This window comes from Eretmochelys imbricata, chromosome 5 (assembly GCF_965152235.1).
Source record: "Eretmochelys imbricata isolate rEreImb1 chromosome 5, rEreImb1.hap1, whole genome shotgun sequence".
NCBI lineage: Eukaryota > Metazoa > Chordata > Testudines > Cheloniidae > Eretmochelys > Eretmochelys imbricata.
In genome coordinates this window covers 14,867,298-14,890,833 of record NC_135576.1, presented here as the reverse complement: position 1 = coordinate 14,890,833, position 23,536 = coordinate 14,867,298, and the positions used below count along the sequence as shown (strand labels likewise).

General features: G+C 45.2%; 1 protein-coding gene across 1 annotated transcript in view; it reads right to left on the bottom strand.

The window, feature by feature from the left end:
- The window catches only part of CTIF (cap binding complex dependent translation initiation factor), a 341,931-nt gene that overhangs the window by 190,048 nt on the left and 128,347 nt on the right, over window positions 1-23,536 (bottom strand). Inside the window, exon 7 of the mRNA XM_077816213.1 lies at window positions 21,115-21,190. Coding sequence (XP_077672339.1) covers window positions 21,115-21,190 — 76 coding nt within the window. The remainder of the gene's footprint in view (window positions 1-21,114; window positions 21,191-23,536) is intronic.

Sequence of the window (23,536 nt, the reverse complement as noted above, 5' to 3'; positions counted from 1 at the left end):
CTTACAAGTCAGAGCTTAATTTGAGACAATTTTTTTTAGTCTCAAATGTCTGCAGAATTGTTATTAATAGGCCATTCCTCATGCTCATTCCCGAGTCAGTTAATTTCTCTAAGAGTGCCCTGAACGTGGCAAAAGCTGCTTGTGGACTTCTAAAGTGTGACACAAAGCAGCCCTTGCCTTTAGAGCAGGAGTTCTCAAACTTCATTGCACTGCGATCCCCATCTGACAACAAAAATTACTACATGAGCCCAGGAGAGCCAAAGCCCAAGCCCCACTGCCCAGGTGGGGGGACCAAAGCCAAAGCCTGAGCCTCACCACCCAAGCTGAAGCCCAGTGGCTTTGGCTCTGGCCCCAGGCAGTGGGGTTTGGGTTTTGCCCTTGGGCGATGGGGCTCAGACTTTGGCTTTGGCCCTGGGCAGTGGGGCTCAGGCTTTGGCTATGGGTGGTAGGGCTCGAGCTTTGGCCCTGTGTCCCATCAAATCTAACGCCAGCCCTGGCTGGCAACCCCATTTTAATGGGGTCGCGACCCACTTTGGGGTCCCAACCCACAGTTTGAGAACTGCTGCTTTAGAGCATGGTCTGTGAAAATGGCCAGGACATGCAAATCTCTGGTGACAGCTCGCCAGCTGGGGAGCAATTCTGCCCAGTCCAGCCATTATCTCTTCCCTCCCCACTTCCTGGAGGACCCTGGCCATGAAACACCAGCCAGCTGGCAGCCTCACAGCACTCATGTTCCTCAAATTCTCCCTACATCCCCACAAGCTTTCCCGTTTCTCCTAGCTCCACCCAGGATGCTGTGCCCCTGCCTGCCTTGCTGCTTTTGCTCCCATGTTCTCCATGGCTAACTCCTACTCTTCCTTCCCGCAGCCAATTGCTCAAGAACACCGTTCTAAACCCTGCTGTCACTATCTACGTAGCCCCACTTTGCAACCACTTTTAATTTCTCTTCTCCAGTTCCTTCAATTCCCCTTTTTGGCCAACCTTCAGGCTCCTTCTTGGTTTATCCTAACCAGCCCATCTTTGCCAGTTTTAAAGGGATCAACCCCAAAATTCTGACATTGAACACTCCTAATCTCTGTGGCTAGGCTCTTCCATGGAGAGGAAGGATGATCCGGTGGTGAGGGTACTAGCTAGGGATATAGAAAACATGGGTTCAATTCTAGACTCTAGACCAGAGGTGGGCAAACTACATCCAGCCCGCAGGACCGTCCTGCCCAGCCCCTGAGCTCCTGGCCTCGGAGGCTTGCCCGTGGCCCCTCCCCCATTGTTCCCCCTCCCATGCAGCCACACCGCCATATGGGTAGTGGGGCTGCGAGCTCCTGCCGCTCTGAGTGGCATGGTAAGGGGGCAGAGGTGGCACACGCGCGGCAGTGACAAAACTTGGGTAGGGAGTCCCGGGGGGGCAGTCAGGGGACAGGGAGTGGCTAGGGGCGGGAGGTCCCGGGGGGCAGTCAGGGGACAGGGAGCGGTTGGATGGAGAGTAGGTTCTGGGGAGGTCAGGGAAGAGGGCGGGGGGTGTTGGATAGGGCGTGGGAGTCCCAGGGGGCCTGGCAGGGGGCAGGGGCGTGGATAGGTCGGGGCAGTCATGGGATAGGGAGCGGGGGGGTTGCATAGGGGGTGGGATCCCTGGCGGGGGGGGGGGCGGTTTGGAGCGGGGGTCCCAGGAGGGGGCAGTCAGGGGACAAGGAGCACGGGGGGTTGGATGGGTCTGGAGTTCTAAGGGGGACAGTCAGGGGGCGGGAAGTGGGCGAACAGGGGGCGGGGGCCAGGCTGTTTGGTGGGCACAGTCTTCCCTACCTGGCCCTCCATACAGTTTTGCACCCTGATGTGGCCCTCAGGCCAAAAAGTTTGCCCACCCCTGCTCTAGACACAGATCACACAGTCAGTCTGTGGCAGCCACTCAGGTAACTTTTTCAAAAACAGCTAAGTCGCATTTTCAAAAATGTAGGAGACACTTAGGAGTCCAAATTTCAATGAAAGTCAAAAGGGACTAAAACTAAATGCTTACCCTTAGTCTCTCTGGCCCAGATTCTCAAAGGTACTTAGATGACTAACTCCCATTTACATTAATAGGAGATAGGGCAGTACTATTATCCTCATTGCACAGATGGGAAATTGAGGCCCATATCCTCAAGGTGCCTATCTCACAGGGGTGTAGGGACGATAAATACAGTAAAGACTGTGAGGTGCTCAGATACTACAGTAATAGGGGCCATACAGAGATCTCCTATTTTAATCCCGTTCCAGCGATGTGGCCCAATCTGCTTTGATTAGCAGAGCGACTCGCCAAACATTTTCCACAAAGCGCTAATCAATTTCAGCCCAAAATACACACACAGAGAAATGCCTCTGCCAGCCTCTCTCTAGTAGTGACCACTCTCGGGCCCAGTATGCAGATCACAGGCCTGTGTTTGGATGCATGATGGGAGGTAGTTTGAGGTCAGCTGAAATGATTTCAGTGGGAAGAGAGAGTGGCATGACCCTGGTTCAGGATGCATATGGAAATGTAGCCACTGTACACAGTAGATTTTACTATTTGGAAAAAGTGACAATCTCAGCCTCCGGTACAGCTTCCCCCTGCACATAGCTTTGTTTAACCACCCAAGTCCACGGAGCCAAAGGCCTACCAGTCCGTCTACAGAAATGCTGCAGTGCCCTCTAGTGCTGAGAGTGTGCCATGTGGCGTTCTGCGTCTTTAGACCAGCCAGATTAGTCACAGGGTGGAGTGACTCACTCAGCCATTCCAGTTCACACAGGCCCTCCTTTCGGTTTGATTCATGTGCCTTTGCTCCCTGCGTTTCACATTGACTTTCTGCTTTAAATGCAGCCCAAAACTCTGAATCAAGGTTAAGCTTTGCCTGATTTCCACATGAAAATAAAAGCCCCCCCCCACCCTTCTTAGCCAACAGGCTGCAGGCTCCCCTCCCTCCCCTTCTGTTGTCCTCCAATGGGGAGCAAGGACAATGGCCTGCAACCCAACTCTCATTTATGATGTGTTCGGGGGGAGCTGGGGGTGGCTGGCTGCCAACATCCCCCTGCCCTCATGGATCTAGTGGAACCCAGTGGGCCTAATCCAATCTTCAGGAGGACAGCAAAGGAAATCTCTCCCCCACCCCGCCAACTCCACTCTTCCTCAGGAGCATCAGGACCCAGAAGATCCCATTGTTGCCATTACCACAGCCCCTGGGCCGAGACTTCCCAGATTACACACTGGCTACCTTCTGATGGCCTGGGTCCCCACAGCAGCACCCAAGGAGTTAGCTGCTGAATCATGATGTGCTGAGGGATATGGTGCTCAGAACAGAACTGAAAGGCTAGTGAACCTCTATGAACCAGGGTTGGTATGATGGGCTCAGGGGATGGCCTAGTGGATAGTGCACAGGATCAGGAGACCAGGGCTCTATTCCTGATTCTAACAATGGCCTGAGGATGACCTCAGGGCAAGTCAGCTTCCCTGTTTGTAAGATGGAGATGATGATATTGACCTCATTTGTAAAGTGCGCTGTCATCTACTGATGGAAAGCATTCTGTAACAGCTAGGTATTATTAAAGTACATCCACAAGCCAGTACTTTTTTGAGGTGGGTACCACATCGAGTTCTGGAACCGACCTTTCTATTTTAAATCCATCAGTAAATCTCTGGGCCTTCTGGTTGTGAAGAAAACCTTCAAAATATGAGCCAGGCATAACCAACGAAGAGCTGAGTCAGCTGGCAGCCAGAAATAATAGCTCTAGGATATACGAACTGCTCCCATTCCTTTAAACAGTTGGGTGACACTGAACCCTAACAATGGCCCTCTGAATGTTAAGCGTATTGATTATTTATTTCCCTGATGTTTACTAAAGGGGACCCAATGGTGTTCCATATCTGCAAGGTTTCATAGTGACCACTCTTTGCAAATATGCCTCCGAAATCAGGATAAAAATAGGACCCACACTTTGAAGTTTGCAGTTATTATTACTGTTGAGAGCTGGGTTAAACTTTGTTATGGGTTAAGTTAAAACCATGTTGAAACTGATGGGTGTGAACGCATCCTTCATTTAAGATAGCAGTAAAAGACAGTTAAGGGGTCCGAACTAAAACAAAACATAATGGAGCCTACTCAGAAACTAGCGCCATTGGATATTGTTCTGACCAGATTGAGGGGTCATGATGTCTGTGGAAAACATTATCTGGGAGGGGCAAACAAGAAACTCAGACACACTCAAAGGAAGAGCGAGAAAGTCAAGCACCCAGTAAGCGTGGTCTGGTCCTAGGAGGAGCCTAAAGAGAGGTTCTGTGATGTGGGGGTGCTGGCTGAAAGAAGCTTGGGGCTGAAAAGCTAAGAAACTGTCCTTCTGTTTTTGGTTCCTCCTGCATTTGGAAAAGCAGGACTTGCTACATTCCTTGAAAATAACAAGACTGCGTCAATGAAAATCCACAGTTCATCATCAGTTTCCACTCCTCACTGGAACAACCTGCAAGGCTCCAAACTTCAACTGGCTGCTGGTGTCGAAAAGGGGCATCATAATTACCATTTATATTGAGGTAGCACAAGATCAGGGCTTGTAAAGTTTTCTGCAGATTTGGGATAAAAAATGAGCCAAACTCCTCCCCACCCCCTCTTATTTATTTATTTTGCCAGCACACTGTGGATTTAAAAAAGGGACAATCAATTATTTTTTGTCAAGGTCCAAATTTCTTGATCAAGGTACAGTCAAGGTCCAGACTCCAGAGAAACATTTTTCACACTGCAGTAACAATAATAATAAGGGCAAGTCTACACTACAAAATTAAGTCAACCTAAGTTTGGTTGACGTTCAGCCACTGCAGTAATTACTGCCATTCTTCATGTCCATACTACGCCCCCTCTGTTGGTGGCGCATGTCCTTACCAGGAGCACTTCCTCTGGTTTAACTGATAGGGTTGGGGGCTGGGAGCCCGGAGCCATGCACTTACCTAGCCTTGTGCTGCCTTTGACAGCCCGAGCTGCGTGGGGGGGACTGACAGCTCAGACTGTCAAAGGCAGCAACAGGCAGTGTAAATATAAGTAAATAAAAAGAGATTGTGGTCTGTTCAAGTGTCTGGCGGTCCGGATTTGGCTCATGGTCCACCTATTGACTACCTCAGATTTACAAGTCCTGTATACAATTTAACAGACACTTATGGAAGAGACCCTCCCATCATAGTCTAAAAACAGCAAGAGTTCCCATCTTTTGCACCCCACAAATAAGTAGCAGTGATGTTACATTTGATGCAGGTCACACAGTTCAACTGCATTCATCATAGACAACGCTTTTGTGCCCTCGCAAAAATATTCAAGTTCATGAAGGTGAATAAACTCTGTGACCAGAAAACCACACTCATCCGTGACTTCTCTTTTTTAATGTTCCAGAGACAGCAACAGAACAAGCAGCTTCATCTGCCTTGCTCTGTCAATGACCTTAATTCTGACTTGGGAATCACCCCCTAATTAAAAAGGTCAGGGGTGATTAAGCCAGTCTATTCACTGAACTCTGACCTTCTCCCATAAGAGACTGTCACAATTAAGGCAAATGGCATGAACGTAGGATTGGCAGAATCCATCATTTTTAAATATAATTTTAATGGATAATATGTTTATTTTTAAACATTTTTTCAATTTTTAGCTCTTTAAATTTTCATAGTTGTGCGAAATTATGGGGGGGAGAAGAATGTCAAACAATAATTATTTAATGACAGTCTCCAGTAAGTTCTCAAGCAGTATTTTTCTTACCTTCCCTCTGTACATTTAGATCTTCATCAATGGAAATATTTTTGTGTTGGTTTGCATGTGTGCGGTGAAATCAACACTCACTGATATTTACCAACAAACATCTAATCCTTCCAAGCCTACCTATAGGGTGGATGGCGAAAAGCTCATCCCCTAACTGGAAGTCACAGCACAAAACGGCAAAACACATTTCACTTGGCAGGGGAAATTTGACTTGCGGTACGGTCCTTTGGTGATGTACATTGTGACCTATATTCAATAAAGCTTAGCTTTCTGACAGGAGCTTTCCACAGTCATTTTAGCAGCTACAGTATTGGAAAGACCCTTGGGATATGAAAAGCTAACTTTGTTAGACTGAAATACCATATGCTAAAATGGGCTGGATCAAATTCAGTGGGTACATAAACAAGCACAAATTACAGGGTAGGTGTGAATCAGTCAGACAATGGGGACACATTTTAAAGTAGCATAGCTTGCTCTAATATGGCAGTCATTGTGTGCGCAAAAGGAGAGTGACTCACATGCCAGACGTATGGCATCAGAAGAGTAATTGTTACAGGAACATAGAAACTGCTGAACCAGATTGGGCCAGTGGTCCATCTAGTCCAGTGTCCTATCTCCATCCCCACCACGGGATAGTTCCAGATGCTGAGAGAAGGGGGACAGAATCTCCAGCAATAGAAAATTATACAATAATCTGTCTGTAGGACACTGCCTGGGAGGGGACTGCGTCAGTGATTCAATGTACTCGTTTACACCAGATCTCAATTTCACCAAATACCCCTTGATCTGATGCTTGTTATATTTTTCCTCCTGCATAAGTCCGGCTGCAGTTCACCATATGAGACATGCAGACATTACCTGAAGCACGTTTTACCACATTTAACCCCTGTCTTAGGGATGCTTTACTGATCCTTCTCCAACGCTTAAGAACAGTGTCCTATCCAGGAACGACTACGAATGCATAGCTATGAATGATGCACCGCAGATTTGCAATATATCTGAAAGGAGCCTGTGTCCTTAGAGGTACAGTAATCAGCTAGCTTAGTATAGGTGAGCACGTATCCCCCTAGAGGCTGGGTGCAGCAGTGTCAGTGACAGCTAACAGAACTACTCCCATAGCTCAAGTGGGAGAGGCTTGTGCTTTTGGATGCTGAAGCTCCCCACCCACAAGCATAATTGACTGTTTTTAGGTTCTAACAACACACTTGTTACCGTGGCACCTGAGCACATGATGCCTGCGTACATGTGTCTCCAGGGGCAGGTCATGCCAGCTGTTGTGTCACAAAGCAGTGTGACCTTTGCGATCCAAGGTCCTGCATCCTTCCCCCGCCCTTGGCAGGTATAAAGGGGGCTTTGAGTGCACTGCTGGGAGGGGTTGCCTACAGCAACAACTGGCTTGCAGGAGAATGCTGAACAGGGGTATGTTGCTTAGCAACCTCAGGCAGCCAAGATACATAATGAGGAAAAATCCAGTTTTGACTGGGACAGGGGTTGGGTGGCTAGAATTAGCTGCACTGGAAACAACCAACAGGGAAGAACAACCCATGCGGTAACTCGAGGGGTTTGGAAGCCTTCTGAGGTGAAAGGAAAGGCGAAAGGTGACGGGGTAATCAACAGAACTGTATTCCAAGCAATGGGTGCTGTGCAGAGAGGAAGGGTCTCAATGACTCGGAAGCACCCAGCATTACGCCGATAAGGTTGTTTTATCAATCACCTCTACACGAGCATTGCTTAACAGCTCCAAAGAGATCTGTGCCCAGTCCCCGACGTGCCTCGTGGAAGGAGCAAGATCTGCATTGTTCACTCGTGAGCCCTCCACACCAGCATGGCACACAAAGCCCTTCACAATTGGCAGTGCCGCTCTACCAGGGTGACAGCACAGGGAACCCTAGTGCAGACAGCAGTCCAGGTATTTTAACCACCATGTCACCTAACCCTGGTTTGAGCAAGTCTAGCTGGCCTGGCGGTTGAAGTGCCAGCAGCACCTTGTCTACACCAGAGCTCCCACTGTTGCTGCTGCTCATCCAGCCCCACCAGTGGTAGCAACCACAGGACTCTACAGGGAAAGTCTAGCATACATGAGACCTTAGTTGCTGCTTCTTTAAATGAAGCACTGCTGTCACTGATAGCTTAACAGCAAATGGGTTTGTAGTGCTCAAGCCAGGTCTAGGGGACTAGTGTCCACATCACAAACCCACCTCCACAATCGTTCCCTTAACTGGCAGCCTGCTGAGAGGGCAAGGACTAAATGGGTCGGAGACTCAACTAATCACTTGTCCCTAGACATGGTCCCTGCAGGTCAGGGTTGAGGTGTGATGGAAGCTTGTACTCTCACTCCTACCTGTTTCATACATACAAGGACTGTCAATCCAACACCGCTCATAAATGCTAAGATGGACTTTTTTAAAAGGAACATAAGAAGCGTAAATTCCCTTCTTCTTGAGCAGCTGTGCCATAGTTCCTTACCCAGTTAGGTAGCTGAATGACAGCCATATCATTAACTGTCTGCACAGAAGTGAGACAACCCTCATGATATTTAAAACAACTTCCAAAAAGGACGTGAGTCAGAAAAGGGAAGTTATTTTTACCCTATATCACTATTCACTAGCAATACTAATAGAATTAAAGAAAAACCTAACAAACTTAGAAATATTTATAGGTTTCAAGACAAGGATCGGGCTGAAGAGAAAGGAGAAACTCCGAACACTGGAGGGTCCTACTCGGGCCATGCCATGGTAAGAAGGAACCAGAAAAATGGTTGGTCTGTTCCATCATTTGTACCCTCTTTGTGGAGCATGAGGAGAGCAGGGGTACAGCCGCGGACCAGCAGATGCTGCTTGCAAGAATTCTCCAGTCTCAGGGTATTTTTATACTACCCGCCGGATCGGCGGGCAGCAATCGATCCATTGCATCTATTCTAGACGTGATAAATCGATCCCCGAGCGCTCTCCCGTCGACTCCTGTATTCCACCGCCGCGAGAGGCGCAGGCAGAATTGACGGGGGAGTGGCAGCAGTCGACTAACCGCAGTGAAGACACCGCAGTGAGTAGGTCTAAGTACGTCGACTTCAGCTACGTTATTCACGTAGCTGAAGTTGCATAACCAGAGTGACCTAGACAAATTGGAGGATTGGGCCAAAAGAAATCGGATGAGGTTCAACAAGGACAAGTGCAGACTCCTGCACTTATGATGGAAGAATCCTATGCACTGCTACAGACTGGGGACTGACTGGCTAAGCGGCAGTTCTGCAGAAAAGGACCTGGGGATTACTGTGGACAAGAAGCTGGATATGAGTTAACAATGTGCCCTTGTTGCCATATTGGGCTGCATTAGTAGAAACACTGCCAGCAGATAGAGGGAAGTGATTATTCCCCTCTATCTGGCACTGGTGAGGCCACCTCAGGCATATTGCATCCATTTTTGGGCCCCCCACTACAGAAAGGATAAGGACAAATTGGAGACAGTCCAGCAGAGGGCAACAAAAATGATCAGGGGACTGGGGCACATGACTTACGAGGAGAGGCAGAGGGAACTGGGCTTATTTAGAAGAGACAAGTGATGGGCGATTGGATAGCAGCCTTCAACTAACTGAAAGGGGGTTTCAAAGAGAGTGAAGCTAGGCTGTTCTCAGTGGTGGCAGATGACAGAACAAGGAGCAATGGTCTCAAGTTCCAGTGGGGGAGGTCTAGGTTGGATATTAGGAAAAACTATTCCACTAGGAGGGTGGTGAAGCACTGGAATGGGTTACCTAGGGAGGTGGTGGAATCTCCATCTTTAGAGGTTTTTAAACGCCCTGCTTGAAAAAGCCCTGGCTGGGATGATTTAGTTGGGGTTGGTCCTGCTTTGAGCAGGGGGTTGGACTAGATGACTTCCTGAGGTCTCTTCCAACCCTAATCTTCTATGATTCTACGAATACTTGCTGCAAAACACTGTACTTCACTCTTGTGATGATGGCAGGCAAGGTGCCAGCTCGCGCCAAGGCTGCAGACATTACCTAAAAACTGACAAACTCATAGCTGGAGACCAGACCAGCTCATTTTTGTGTTAGTGTTGCTAAAAATAGGTTTTAGTCTTGTACCAATGCACAGTATTTAGTGTTTAGACTCTATAGAATGTTTAGAAGTGGCTGCATGCATTAATCTTGTTTGCAATGTCTGTATTCCATGCTACAAGGGAATATGTAAGCTTTGCTTTATAACTTTGAAAATGTTTGCTCTAAACTTATGAATCGAGAGGGGAAGAGTGTTTCGCCCCACCCATCCAAAAGAATTATCAAAATCAGATGGGCCAATAAGAAACATCACAATGCAAAGGATTAGTGAATGGCCCTATCGTACCTTGGAAATGCTACGTGCAAGGAAGCTCATCCTATGGAGTTGGAGGCTGAATGAAAGAAATAAAAACAAAGACACATGAAAAATTGTCATCTTGTTGCTGTCTGAACTCTCACAGGGCCAGAGATACTAAACTGAAGGCAGAGATCCCCAGGGGTTATCCCTGGGTCTGCCGAAAGACATTTTGAATTGACAGATCACTACAACTCTGTCACTCTTAGAATTTAGATTACAACTAATTTGTGGGTGTATGTTTACTTGCTTTAACCTGTTAATAACTCATTTCTTTTTCCTAGTTAATAAACCTTTAGATAGTTTATTATAGGATTGGCTACAGGCGTTATCTTCGGTGTAAGAACAGGGTACCAATTGATCTGGGGCAAGCAACTGGTCTCTTGGGACTGGAAGCAACCTGAATATTTTGTGACTTTTGGTGTAAGTGACCATTTATCACTAAGTCCAGCTTATCTGGGTGGCAAGATAGACTGGAGAGTCTAAGGGAATGGTTTGTAACTCCAGGGTCAGACTGTTACAGTGATCCAGGAGTTCATATTTGTCACCAGCTTGGTAAAATTTAATTAAAGAACACACCACCAGTTTGGGGTGTCTGCTCTGAGGTAGGCACTCTCAGTCATGAGCCACTCCAGACAGTGTGACAACTCCATCGGGGGAACATGTAGCACTGTCATGACAACATGCATTCTAAGCTACCAGCTTGTTAGCTGCTCTCCTGCTGTACGAAATATGAAGATCAAGAGGCAGGATCACGTTGTTTTAGCATAAGCTTTCATGGGCTACAACCCACTTCATTGGATGCATAGAATGGAACACATAGTAAGAAGAAATATATATACATACAGGTAAGTTGGAAGTTGCCATACAAACTGTGAGAGGCTAATTAGTTAAGATGAGCTATTATCAGCAGGAGAAAAAACTTCTGTAGTGATAATCAAGATGGCCCATTTAGACAGTTGACAAGAAGGTGTGAGGATACTTAACTTTAGGGAAATAGATTCAATACGTGTAATAACCCAGCCACTCCCAGTCTCTATTCAAACCCAAGTTAATGGTATCTAGTTTGCATATTAATTCAAGCTCAGCAGTTTCTCGTTGGAGTCTGTTTTTGAAGCTTTTCTGTTGCAAAATTGCCATCCTTAAATCTTTTACTGAGTGGCCAGAGAGGCTGAAGTGTTCTCCTACCGGTTTTTGGATGTTATAATTCCTGATGTCAGATTTGTGTCCATTTATTCTTTTGCGTAGAGACTGACAAAGGCTGACAAAGGAGGTGCTGTCGTCATCATGAATAAGTTGGAATATGAACAAGAGGCTGCTAGGCAGCTCTCCAATACCACATTCTAGAGGCCATTATCCTCTGATCCCACTGAGGATTACCAAAAGAAACTGCGCCATCTGCTCAAGAAACTCCCTGAAGCATAGGAACAGATCCGTGCAGACACATGCCTAGAACCCCAACCAGGGGTATTCTATCTGCTTCCCAAGAGCCATAAACCTAGGAATCCTGGATGCCCCATCATCTCAGGCATTGGCACCTTGACAGCAGGATTGTCTGGCTATGTGGACTCCTCAGGCCCTATGCTACCAGCACTCCCAGCTATCTTTGAGACACTACTGACTTCCTGAGGAAACTACAATCCATTGGTGATCTTCCAGAAAACACCCTCGTGGCCACTATGGATGTAGAAGCCCTCTACACCAACATTCCACACAAAGATGGACTACAAGCCGTCAGGAACAGTATCCCCGATAATGTCACGGCAAATCTGGTGGCTGAATTTTGTGACTTTGTCCTCACCTGCAACTATTTCACATTTGGGGACAATATATACCTTCAAGTCAGCGGCACTGCTATGGATACCCGCATGGCCCCACAGTATGCCAACATTTTTATGGCTGACTTAAAACAACACTTCCTTAGCTCTCGTCCCCTAACACCCCTTCTCTATTTGCACTACATTGATGACAGCTTCATCATCTGGACCCATGGAAAAGAAGCCCTTGAGGAATTCCACCATGATTTCAACAATTTCCATGCCACCATCAACCTCAGCCTAGACTAATCCACACAAGCGGTCCATTTCCTGGACACTACTGTACTAATAAGCGACGGTCACATAAACACCACCCTATACCGGAAACCTACTGACCGCTATACTTACCTACATGCCTCCAGCTTCTATCCAGGACACACCACACGATCCATTGTCTACAGCCAAGCTCTAAGATACATCAGACAGAGACAAACACCTACAAGATCTCTATCAAGCATTCTTAAAACTACAATACCCACCTGCTGAAGTGAAAAAACAGATTGACAGAGCCAGAAGAGTACCCAGAAGTCACCTACTACAGGACAGGCCCAACAAAGAAAATAACAGAACACCACTAGCTGTCACTTCAGCCCCCAACTAAAACCTCTCCAGCACATCATCAAAGATTTACAACCTATCCTGAAAAAAGATCCCTCACTCTCACAGATCTTGGGAGACAGACCAGTCCTCGCTTACAGACAGCCCCCCAACCTGAAGCAAATACTCTCCAGCAACCACACACCACACAACAAAAACATGAACCCAGGAATCTATCCTTGCAACAAAGCCTGATGCCAACTCTGTCCACATATTTATTCAAGTGACACCATCAGAGGACCTAATCACATTAGCCATGTCATCAGGGGCTCATTCACCTGCACATCTACCAATGTAATATATGCCATCATGTGCCAGCAATGCCCCTCTGCCATGTACATTGGCCAAACCAGACAGTCTCTATGCAAAAGAATAAATGGACACAAATCTGACATCAGGAATCATAACATTCAAAAACCGGTAGGAGAACATTTCAACCTCTCTGGCCACTCAGTAAAAGATTTAAGGGTGGCAATTTTGCAACAGGTTTCAGAGTAACAGCCGTGTTAGTCTGTATTCGCAAAAAGAAAAGGAGTACTTGTGGCACCTTAGAGACTAATTTATTTGAGCATGAGCTTTCGTGAGCTACAGCTCACTTCATTGGATGCATACCGTGGAAACTGCAGAAGACATTATATACACACAGAGACCATGAAACAATACCTCCTCCCACCCCACTGTCCTGAAAAGCTTCAAAAACAGACTCCAACGAGAAACTGCTGAGCTTGAATTAATATGCAAACTGGATACCATTAACTTGGGTATGAATAGAGACTGGGAGTGGCTGGGTTATTATACATAGTGAATCTATTTCCCTAAAGCTAAGTATCCTCACACCTTCTTGTCAACTGTCTAAATGGGCCATCTTGATTATCACTACAAAAGTTTTTTTCTTCTGCTGATAATAGCCCATCTTAACTAATTAGCCTCTCACACTTTGTATGGCAACTTCCAACCTATCTGTATGTATATATATTTCTTCTTACTATATGTTCCATTCTATGCATCCGGTGAAGTGGGCTATAGCCCATGAAAGCTTATGCTCTAATAAATTTGTTAGTCTCTAAGGTGCCACAAGCACTCCTGTTGTTTTTGCAGATACAGACTAACACGGCTGCTACTCTGAAACTAGAGATTGTTTTGTAATTTTGGGGATTGGGAAAACCATCACTGAAGATAGACAAAAGCACACCTATATATGTATCCACATATAGAATCATGGAAACGTAGGACTGGAAGGGACATTGAGAGGTCTTCTAGTCCAGTCCCCTTCACTCATGGCAGGACCAAGTATTATCTAGACCATCCCTGACATGTGCACACGCAGACATATATAAAACAGGATGTTTTGAGGACATACACTAATGCTAGTCTTTCCGTCCAGTGACTCAGAATCATCATTCAGAGTTCTATTACCAGATACAGGTGATTCTCCACCGGGAGGGGAGTTTTTGGATACTAAATTTGGGTGGGAGGATCTTTGCTTCATGACTGAGCAGAGACAGATCCTTTAAACGCCCCATTGCCTAAACCGCAACAGACAGTGCAGTTTCCTATTTCTTTAAATAGGGGAACTGAAAGAAATGTGCCTCTTTATTTTGACATTGTGAGCAGCTGTGCGAGTCTGCATTATTGGTCTCTAGAACATGTACATACAAACACAGGCTTTACACACAATGAAATCGCTAAAAACCCACCGCCATCTAACAGCAGCCAAAAAACTGTCATAGCACATCTATGTTGGAACCGGACAGCTATGCTTTGCTACATTTCAATTTGGAAACAAAGGGACTGTGTGCAGTAAGGAGAGCCCAAAACTCCTCTGATCTGATCCCAGCTCTGCCACTTACTCGTATGATGTTAGAGAATCACCTAACCTCTTTGTACTCAGTTTCCTCATGGTAAAGAAGGCAATAATACTTCAAGAGGGTGTTCCAATTATTGGAACTATACGCTGCTTTGAGGATGTATCGTAATATTATACAGTACCTTCTTCACTAGCACAGACACCATGACACTAGCCCAGCCACCTCCCTAGGTATCCACGCCAGGAAGACACTTAGCTGCTAATTGCTGTTTGCAATGCCGTCCCTTTAAAATGCCTTGATGGTTCAGGCCTGCTCCTGCCCCACTGAAGTCACCTGCAAAACTCCCAAACTCCTCAGCAGGAGCAGGATTCAGTTTAGATGTCTCCTAATCATCCCCCCACTTCTGCTACCCACCCCAGCTCCGGATGCCTAGCTGAGGCTAGGACTCCTTCCTCACCAGGGGACAGTACCCATGGCAGTCCCTGAAAGTTTTTTAGACGCTTCATTTCAACAAGATGCAGGTCCTTTGGAGCAGGCATAATTTATACTCAGTTCAGCTCTCAGATGCCCAAGAGAACCTATCCCTTTTGAAGTCTGTCCTTCTCCAAAATAACTGCTGTGTGCAGCTTAAATTCCTTTTTTTAAACTACCAAAATTCTCAGGCCAGCTCCTTCACTGCCTTCCACGTTGTGTAGTTATCTACACATGGACAAACTAAGTGTCAGGTGCAAGGCAGTGAAGAATCAGACCCCTAATGTTGGCATGCTGCGCCCTCCACTGGAAAGAAAATGTTCATTGTTTTTAATAGACAATTCAACAGCACAACCTGTCACAGTGATACAATATATAAGCTAACAATTTACAAACAGGATTGTTTGTACCTGTCTAAGGAATGCAATGTAAAATGATATACAGACAACTCTGCATTCTAAGAATGTAAGAAGTTCTTTCAAACCTCACTCCTCTGGTTACTGCAAAGTCCCATCTCGAAGATTACATAGTTTTATTTCTTATCGCTACTCATGTAGTTTCTTCTCTCACACTGCTTGTAACCCTGATTTGTGAGCCAGAGAGACAGGTGACTAGCCCAGGGGAATTGGGAACTCCTGAGGTCTAGTCTCGGGTCTGCAATTCACTCTTTGTGACCTTGAACTATGTTACCTAACCTCAGTGACTCAGTTTCCACCTCTGTGAAATAGGCATAAAATCATTCTATCCTATTTACAAGTCACTGTTGTATTTAGTCACCAACTGTTGGAGCTCCTTGGAGAGAAAGCCTTAATTGGCGGGTCACCAATATTTCAAAACTGGGAGAGAATTGGGTCAGGAAAGTTACCAACGGGGGGCAACATGTGTGAAAGATCCAGGAAACCATGGCGAAGTTTACTACAGGTATTCCAGAACCCATTAAAACAAATGACTTTCTACAGCCCTGCTGTGAACGAAGCGGTCAAAACAACACATTTTAAATGTATTTATGCTATAAGACAAGCATTGAAAGATTTTATTACTGTTAAATTAGAGGGATTGTGCCATTCTTGTTCTTTATGAAATAAAATATTGCATTAAATTGTTCTTCTTGAGAAAGTGGCCAAAGCTCTGCCTGTGGAATCGCATCTACCCGGAGGGGAGAGCTACACATGGAGAGCTGCAAAATGTGGCCATTTGTGCATCAGGTTGGTTTTCGTTTGGTTAATTTATAGCTTGCCAGGGTTTTGCCATCTGCAGAATTTAATCAGCTGAGATCACTGCATTCCGTGATAACCATTTCCAAGCCCACCAGACTCCCCATGCATTTGCCAATGTGAAAGCGCAGCTCATGCTGCATGCTCCCCGCTAAGGCTAAGAACCACACCTCTGTGATATTTCCATGTCAGGCAAGTCATTTGGTCTCCTGTGCCTCTGTCAAAGCAGCTGACAAGCCAGGTAAGAACTAAGAGGATGATGAAAACCAGACACTGCATCTGAGTTTTCCTGGGCAAATACAGCACCACAAAGCCCTGCAATAACAAAGTGGGTCCTATGATCAGAGAATATTTATTTACCTTCAAAACATATTTTTCCCCACCGAAGACTATTCGCAGCAGTCTCTCTGGGGAAAGTTTTCAAAAGAATTTAAGTGGCGTAGGTGCCTACATCCCATTGACTTCCAATGGCATGTTAGCACCTAAGTCACTTAGGTACTTTTTGAAAATTTCACCTTTTGTCATCACAAATTGCGTATTACTCAGAAGCCACCAGATTTCGACAACACAAGGCATATCCTGCCGTTATTTGCTTCCAATAGTCTCTCCAATGTGCTAGGCACTGTACAAATGAAAAGAAACACTCCTTCTACCCCAATGTGGTTAACCTTATTCTTTTACTTACTACAACCATTATTGTACACTCTTTCAAAACAAAGGCAGTTTATTACCAAAAGCAACAGATCAGCTTGGGGCTGAACTGAAAAAAGATGGGAAAAAATCCTAACAAAATTAAATCTATCTATGCTGTTGAGAACAAATTTGACACATCACCACTTGCTTTGGTGATGCCTTAATACAAACGTCCACAAGATGGCAGAACGCACCGTCACTCTTGCCTACTCTTCCCAGTGGGGAGTGGTATAAATATTTCCATTTCAGAACAAAAGGCTGGGAAACTGGAAAAGGAAAGGAAAACTACCCAGGAAAACTGAATGCAGACTTTTTTTAGTTCATCTTTGTTCTGTTCACTTAGCCTACAATATTGGTATTGCCAAAAAACCACAGATGTCTCTTGTGATATCTTCTGTGTAAACTAGAGATGGGTTCTACCAGCAAAACTTAGTAAGATCTTGAATATCCCAAAAGATCCAGCGTGTTCAGATCTCACATTCCATTGTAGAGGCCACAGCAATTGTCAGATACAGATCTCAGTTTGGATTGTGAACTCCCTCAAAACCTGGCTGTGTTTGGAAACGGTTTTGATTCAGGGTCCATTTCCAGTGCAGACCCACATAAAAGTAAACCAAAATTTATGAGGCATCAAGAAGGGAGAAAAGGTTCCTTTTGCCTCTACTTGGCATGCCTCATTAATGCTATCAAGGCTGAGAAAGAGCTCAGAATTCTTAGCCCTGTGAAATGTAATGCATCACAGAACTACAGACGAGACCTATTAGTACATTCAGTTCAGCACTCTGCCCACGCAGGTTTTCTCTCCACCACACAGGGAACTGTTAACACACAGGTCCTGGCAGATGAACTGGAAGCAGTAATTGTCCAGTTATAAGGTGCTTATCAACAAGCCACTCAAGATTTTGAAGAGCTCACACCACCCTGAGCTGTTTTCCTACCCTTACACCAATGCTTTTTCTAACATGCTTATGCACTATGGGGCTAGATTTGCAACGGCACTTGGGTGCTGTAACACTCAGTGGCACAAGGTCTAGCTATTAGGTGGCTAGAAACAAATCACAGGAACAACACTGCAATTCACAGAACTGGAGCTCGGCATCGAGGCTCCCTATACAATGAACGGGGAGAGACAGGCATCTCAGAACTCAATCCACAAAAGCGAGCACACTTGGCAGAGAGCTGCCAAAGCTAGCCAATGGGAGACACCAATGAGAGGGATGTGTGCTAAACCCTGCAACTCTCATGGAGTTAGAAGCCTACTTCCCGGCAGCAGGGAGGTGCCTCTCTCTGCTAGCGATTCACAAACAGGAACCCCTGCTTGTGGGACAAGGAGGAGGTTGAGGTGGTGGTGCCGTCCACCTTGTAACTTTTAGTTCAGTAGTTAGAGGACTCAGCTACGATGTGGGGGACCCAGGCTCAATTCCCCCCTCTGCCACTAGGGGAGACAACATTTGAACAGGGATCTCCTGCAGCTCACAGGAGAGAGATCGATCCACTGGGCTGAACATTATAAGCTGGGCTCTATCACCTCTGCACCCGGCCAGATTTTGAAAGGGACCCCATGGGGCAGAAGGCCTCAGAGCACATCTACTAGATTGGGCCATGAATGCAAAACAGGTGGACTAATGCCTATCTTCCAGGGTCATGAATCACTCTAGGGCTTAAGCAGGACCTAGGTGTCAAGATGCTTAGATTGAGGCAGCAGCGCACATGCTCAGAGGCAGAAACATAGGCGCCAAGGGAACATTTACCCTGGAAATTTAGGTGCTGAGTGAATTTAGGCGCCTACAGGATTTGGTAAGAGTTTTGTGGATTTCAATGGAGCCTAAAACTGGACTTAGCCCCAAAACCCAGACTAGGTGCCTAAGTCTGGGGTTTAGGCACCGAAGAATCTTTGTGAATCTAGCATTATATTCCTAAGGTTCATTTAAAAGAGAGTGATAAACAGCAAACCAGTCATTGCCAGCGCTGCATGATTACATTCAAATCCAGTTAACAATGATCTATCAGGCTTACACCAGCTGCCAGTAAGTATTTTGCTTGTCAACGCTGCACGCGATAAATCCATAGCAATAACTGCACGGCTCTTAGCTTTCATATGCACATGTGACAATACATGCACATATAACAGGTCTTTGAAATAAACATAATATTCTACAAATCTGCCTACAGGCAAAATTGATACACCAAATTAAAACACTAGGTCTTTGTGATGGGCCTTTGACTGAATAACAATTCAGGTTCCCGAGTCACATGCGGCAAAGGTCATGTCTCAAAGTAAAGCTATTATCAAAGGCTCAATATAACATACAGGGACTGATTCTCCTCTGACACTGGTATAAATCAGGATTAACACATTGAAATCAATGGATTTAAAAAGGTGTAAGAACAGTGTGAGAGAATAATTAGGGCCAAAGTATTCAAAGGCAATGGGTTTGTAGTGGACACATCAGGTGTGAAAAAAGCCAAACACTCCAGAAGAAGAGGTTTAAACATTGGCAGAGTTTAGGTAGTCCTTCAAGATATTGGAGTACTTTTTGCTCGGTAGCTGAGAACAGAGGATCACCCACCTCATCACACGCAAGACATTCTAATTCTTCAGTTCTGGAGGCAAGGAACGGGGTGATTCTCAAGTCTCATATGATCTGACCCAGAGAGGAACCAAACATATTCAGCTTTCGCTGAGTCCAACAAGAAATGCAGGTGCTCAGCTCCTTTCTGGTTTGGGACACTAGCAAGTGAAACCTTAACTGAGACAGACCAGCAGGCAAACTCAACAAGAATTATTAAGCTGAAAGCCTTCTCCCCACTTACCACATAGGCTGCTGTACCAGAGTGTCAAAGACAGTTTAGCCGTAACTATTCTAGTGGAAAGGTGTCTGGGGAGAATGGATCCCGGAAAGGAAAGGGCTAGAGAATTTTTTTCAAGACAATAATCCATATATAAACGCTTCACTGAGTATTTCAAGTGACACAGGGACCCCGCTTGGCTTAACAGCAGGACTTGAACTGGAGCCTTTCAGAGTGTCAAGCATGAGGTCATGCTACTTGAACTAAAGGGCTACAGTCTAGATTCACAACGGTACTTAGATGTTGTGACGCTGAGCATGACAACGCCATAACTTTTAGCTGCCCAGAAAATCACAGGAACACACTGCGATTCACGCAGCCTGAGGTGGGCTCCTAAGCTCCCTATACAATGAATGGGGAGAGAGAGGTGCCTCAGAATGCGATTCATAAAAGCCAACATACTGGCAAGGAGCTGCCTAAACTAGCCAATGGAAGATACCAACAAGAGGGGGGTGTGCTAAGCCCCAGCCTTCCTGCTGAGCTCGGTGCAGATCTCCGCTAGCCACCCACAACAGGGAAACCTCTTTGGAGTTAGATGCCCAAGGCATAAAGCTGGGAGGAGGATTCCCTCTGTGTCTCCTGTTGAAGCGGTTCCACTTTGGATAACGAAGTAAAAAGAGTCATTGGAGCAAGGGGACTGGACCCTGGGGCTCTCATCTGTCTCCTGGGTGAGTGCTCTAAGCACCAGGCTACAGAGTGATTCTTCTGCTTGTGCGCACTCTCCCCCTCTGGCCCACATGACTCTTTACTTATTTATCCACATTGCAACAGCTTCAACAGGAGAGACTGAGGGAACCCCACACCAGAATATCCCATAGCCCAATGAGTAGAGCACTCATCTGAGAGGTGGCAGATCCCTGTTTAAATCCCTTCTCCCCCACAGGTGAGGGGGGACCTGAACTGGGCGGGGTCTTCAGCATACCCTAACCACTGGGCTAAATGTTATAAGGGAGACTCTCCTCCTCTCTCCCCAGCTTTCTTCTATAAACTCCCCTATGGGGACCCAATCTAGTAGGCGGCCTCTGAGCACGCTACTGGATCAAGCCCTGCCTGTGAATTAGGCAGCTGAATGCCTGTCTTCCCCTGGTTCATGACTTGCTCTGGTGCTTGGGCAGGAGACACACATCCGGACACCTAGAACGAGGCAGCAGTGCGCATGTCCAGAGGTAGAAACAGGTGCTTAAGGAGCTTTTACTACAAAAAGCAAGGTGCTGACTGAGTTTAGGCACCTACAGGTTCAGCGGGAGTTCTGTGAACAAGTGAAGTTCAAAACTGGGACTTAAGTGCCTAAATCTGCGGTTTAGGCACCTAAGTGCTTCTGTGAATCTAGGTCTATGTTACTTAGCTGGAAGTGACAGCAGACTCAAAGAAACAGCCCCCAAACGGCAGACAAAAACCCACACTCCCCTCTTGTGGATTACACAAACATCACAGCTAGCTGACCACAGGACTTAAATTTACATAACCAGCTAGATCTCTAACCATGGGGGGTACAGCACAAGAGAAGGCGCCATCTTCATCAGCAATACGAACAAATGGGAAAAATAGCAATATATCAGCAATACGGTGCCACCAAAACATACCTGCCAGACGGGAAGGACTTTCTCTATGTCATTCAGGTTGATTCCGTCTCCATCCTCGTGCTTCCCTTTTCCAAGCCTGAGCCAGGAACAACAACAAAATAAAAAAAAAAAAAAAAAAAAAAAGAGCATGTGAAACCTCCACTGAAACCAAAGTTAACGTTTCTCACCCACCACAGATGGTGAGTTTAGTTTTCTACCTTTAAATGGGGGGAAAAAAACAATGGGGAGGATCTCTGGGCCAAATAACCCATGCCTCCTAAACATCCACATGCACGCAGATAACCATCCATGCCAAACAGATAACTGCTTCTCCAAGATCTGTTTGCACCAATGACTATTTGTTTCTGTGTGCATGAACATTTTTTGCATGAGAAACTTTGGCACAACTGTCTGTATCCCTTACGTTTCCCAGCGTACTGTAATTCTCAGCACTCATCCCTGGTTCAAGCATAGGTCAGTGTCAGATTTATAGAGGATTTATTTTTTAAAGAAAAGGACAGAAGGGGACAGAAGGTTAAAAAAGAAGGGCCTGGAAAGCTGCAGAGTTTGAGCTCAAATGGGAGATTCACACATGCAACACCTTTATCTCTCCCTGAATGTTAACTGAAAAGGAGTACTTGTGGCACCTTAGAGACTAACAAATTTATTTGAGCGTAAGCTTTCGTGAGCTACAGCTCACTTCATCGGATGCATTTGCAATTTTCTCAGCAATGTTCATCCCTGCCTTCTTGTTGGAGTTATAAGAACGTATACATATAAACCTTAATAAAAATATAATAAAACTAAAGAGAAGTGCTTTCCGTTACTGGATTTTAAAATATGGTTACAAATATTTAATGTATGTTCAATGCGGCCAGTGATCGTGACTGATCACAGTCAATACAGATAAACAAAGGACAGTCCCAACCAGTAATATATATACTGCGTGCTTCAAAAAGGCTAATTTCCCAAATCTGAGGAAAATTATGAGCAAAACTGAGAGGAAAAAGTTAGACAAATGTGTATGAAAATTCTGAGTTCTTTAAGAAGTCTTCATTAGATGGCCAAAAATAAACTATGATTCCACAATTGAGGAAGAGGACAACTTTGGGTTAAAGCCTATCTGAGTTCGGTGGGGAACTGAAGGCTGCAAATAGTTTAAGAAAGATAATATAACAAGTGGATAAAAGGAGAAGTAGACAGCAATCAATATAAATTATAAGTTATGAAGTGTAGAAAGCTGATAAAGGAAGCAAGAGAAATCAGGACCAGATCCATGGCAACGCTAAGGGCAGTAAACATATTTTGTTTCAGTTTATTAAGAACATCAGGAACAAAGAAATCCTAACAATGCTACAGGGCAATTACTAGGTGGAGATAGTAAAGTAAACTTGTTAACAAAACAGAAAAAGCAACAGTGTTCCATAAATATTAGTGTTCTCTATTTGGAAAGAAGCAGGATGATGTACTCATATTACATGAAGATAATAAACAACTTTTCAGTCCATTAGTAACTAAGGAGGATACTAAACAGTATCTACTAGGGATAAACATTTCTAAATCAGGAGGTCACGTTAACCACATCCAGGAGTCCTAAAAGAGTTGGATAGAAAAAAATCTCTGGCCTACTGATATTCTCTTTTAATAAACCTTGGAATACCAGGAAAATTCCAGAAGACTGGAGGAGTTCTAGTGTTATGCCAGTGCATACAAACGATAAGTGGGATGACCCAACTACTGTAATTATAAACCAATTAGCCTGACATCAATCCCAAGAAAAATAACAGAAAAGCTGACACGGGATTCAGTTAATAAAGAAAGGATGGAAATATAATTAATGCCAGTCAACATATTTTTATGAAAAATAGAACTTGTCAAACAAACCCGATTTCATTTTTTGATAAGATTACAAGTTTGATTGATAAAAGAGAACTATGCAGATGTAGTAGACTTTTGTAAGGCACGTGATTTCGTACCACATGACATTCTGATTAAAAAAAATAGCAGTATAGAATATTTAATGAATCGCACATTACAAGGATGAGGAACTGGCTAACTGAGACATCTCACGAAGTAGTTGTCAATGGGGAATCATCATCAAATGGAGGTGTTTCCAGTGGAGTTCTGCAGAAATTGGTTCCAGGCCCCACACTATTCAATATTTTCATCAATGATCTGAAGTAAACATAAAATCACTGCTGATAAAATTTGCAGATGACACAAAGATTGGTAGGTAAATAATGATGATAGCACAGTCACATAGAGTGATTTGGATCAGTTGGCAAGGTGGGCCCATTCAACCAAAATGCATTACAGCCAAATGCAAGGTCATACACCCAGGAACAAAGAGTGCAGGTCGTACCAACAGAATGTGGGACTGTACCCTGGAAAACAGTGACTCTGAAAAGGATTTAGGGATCACAGTGGACATAACAGAACATGA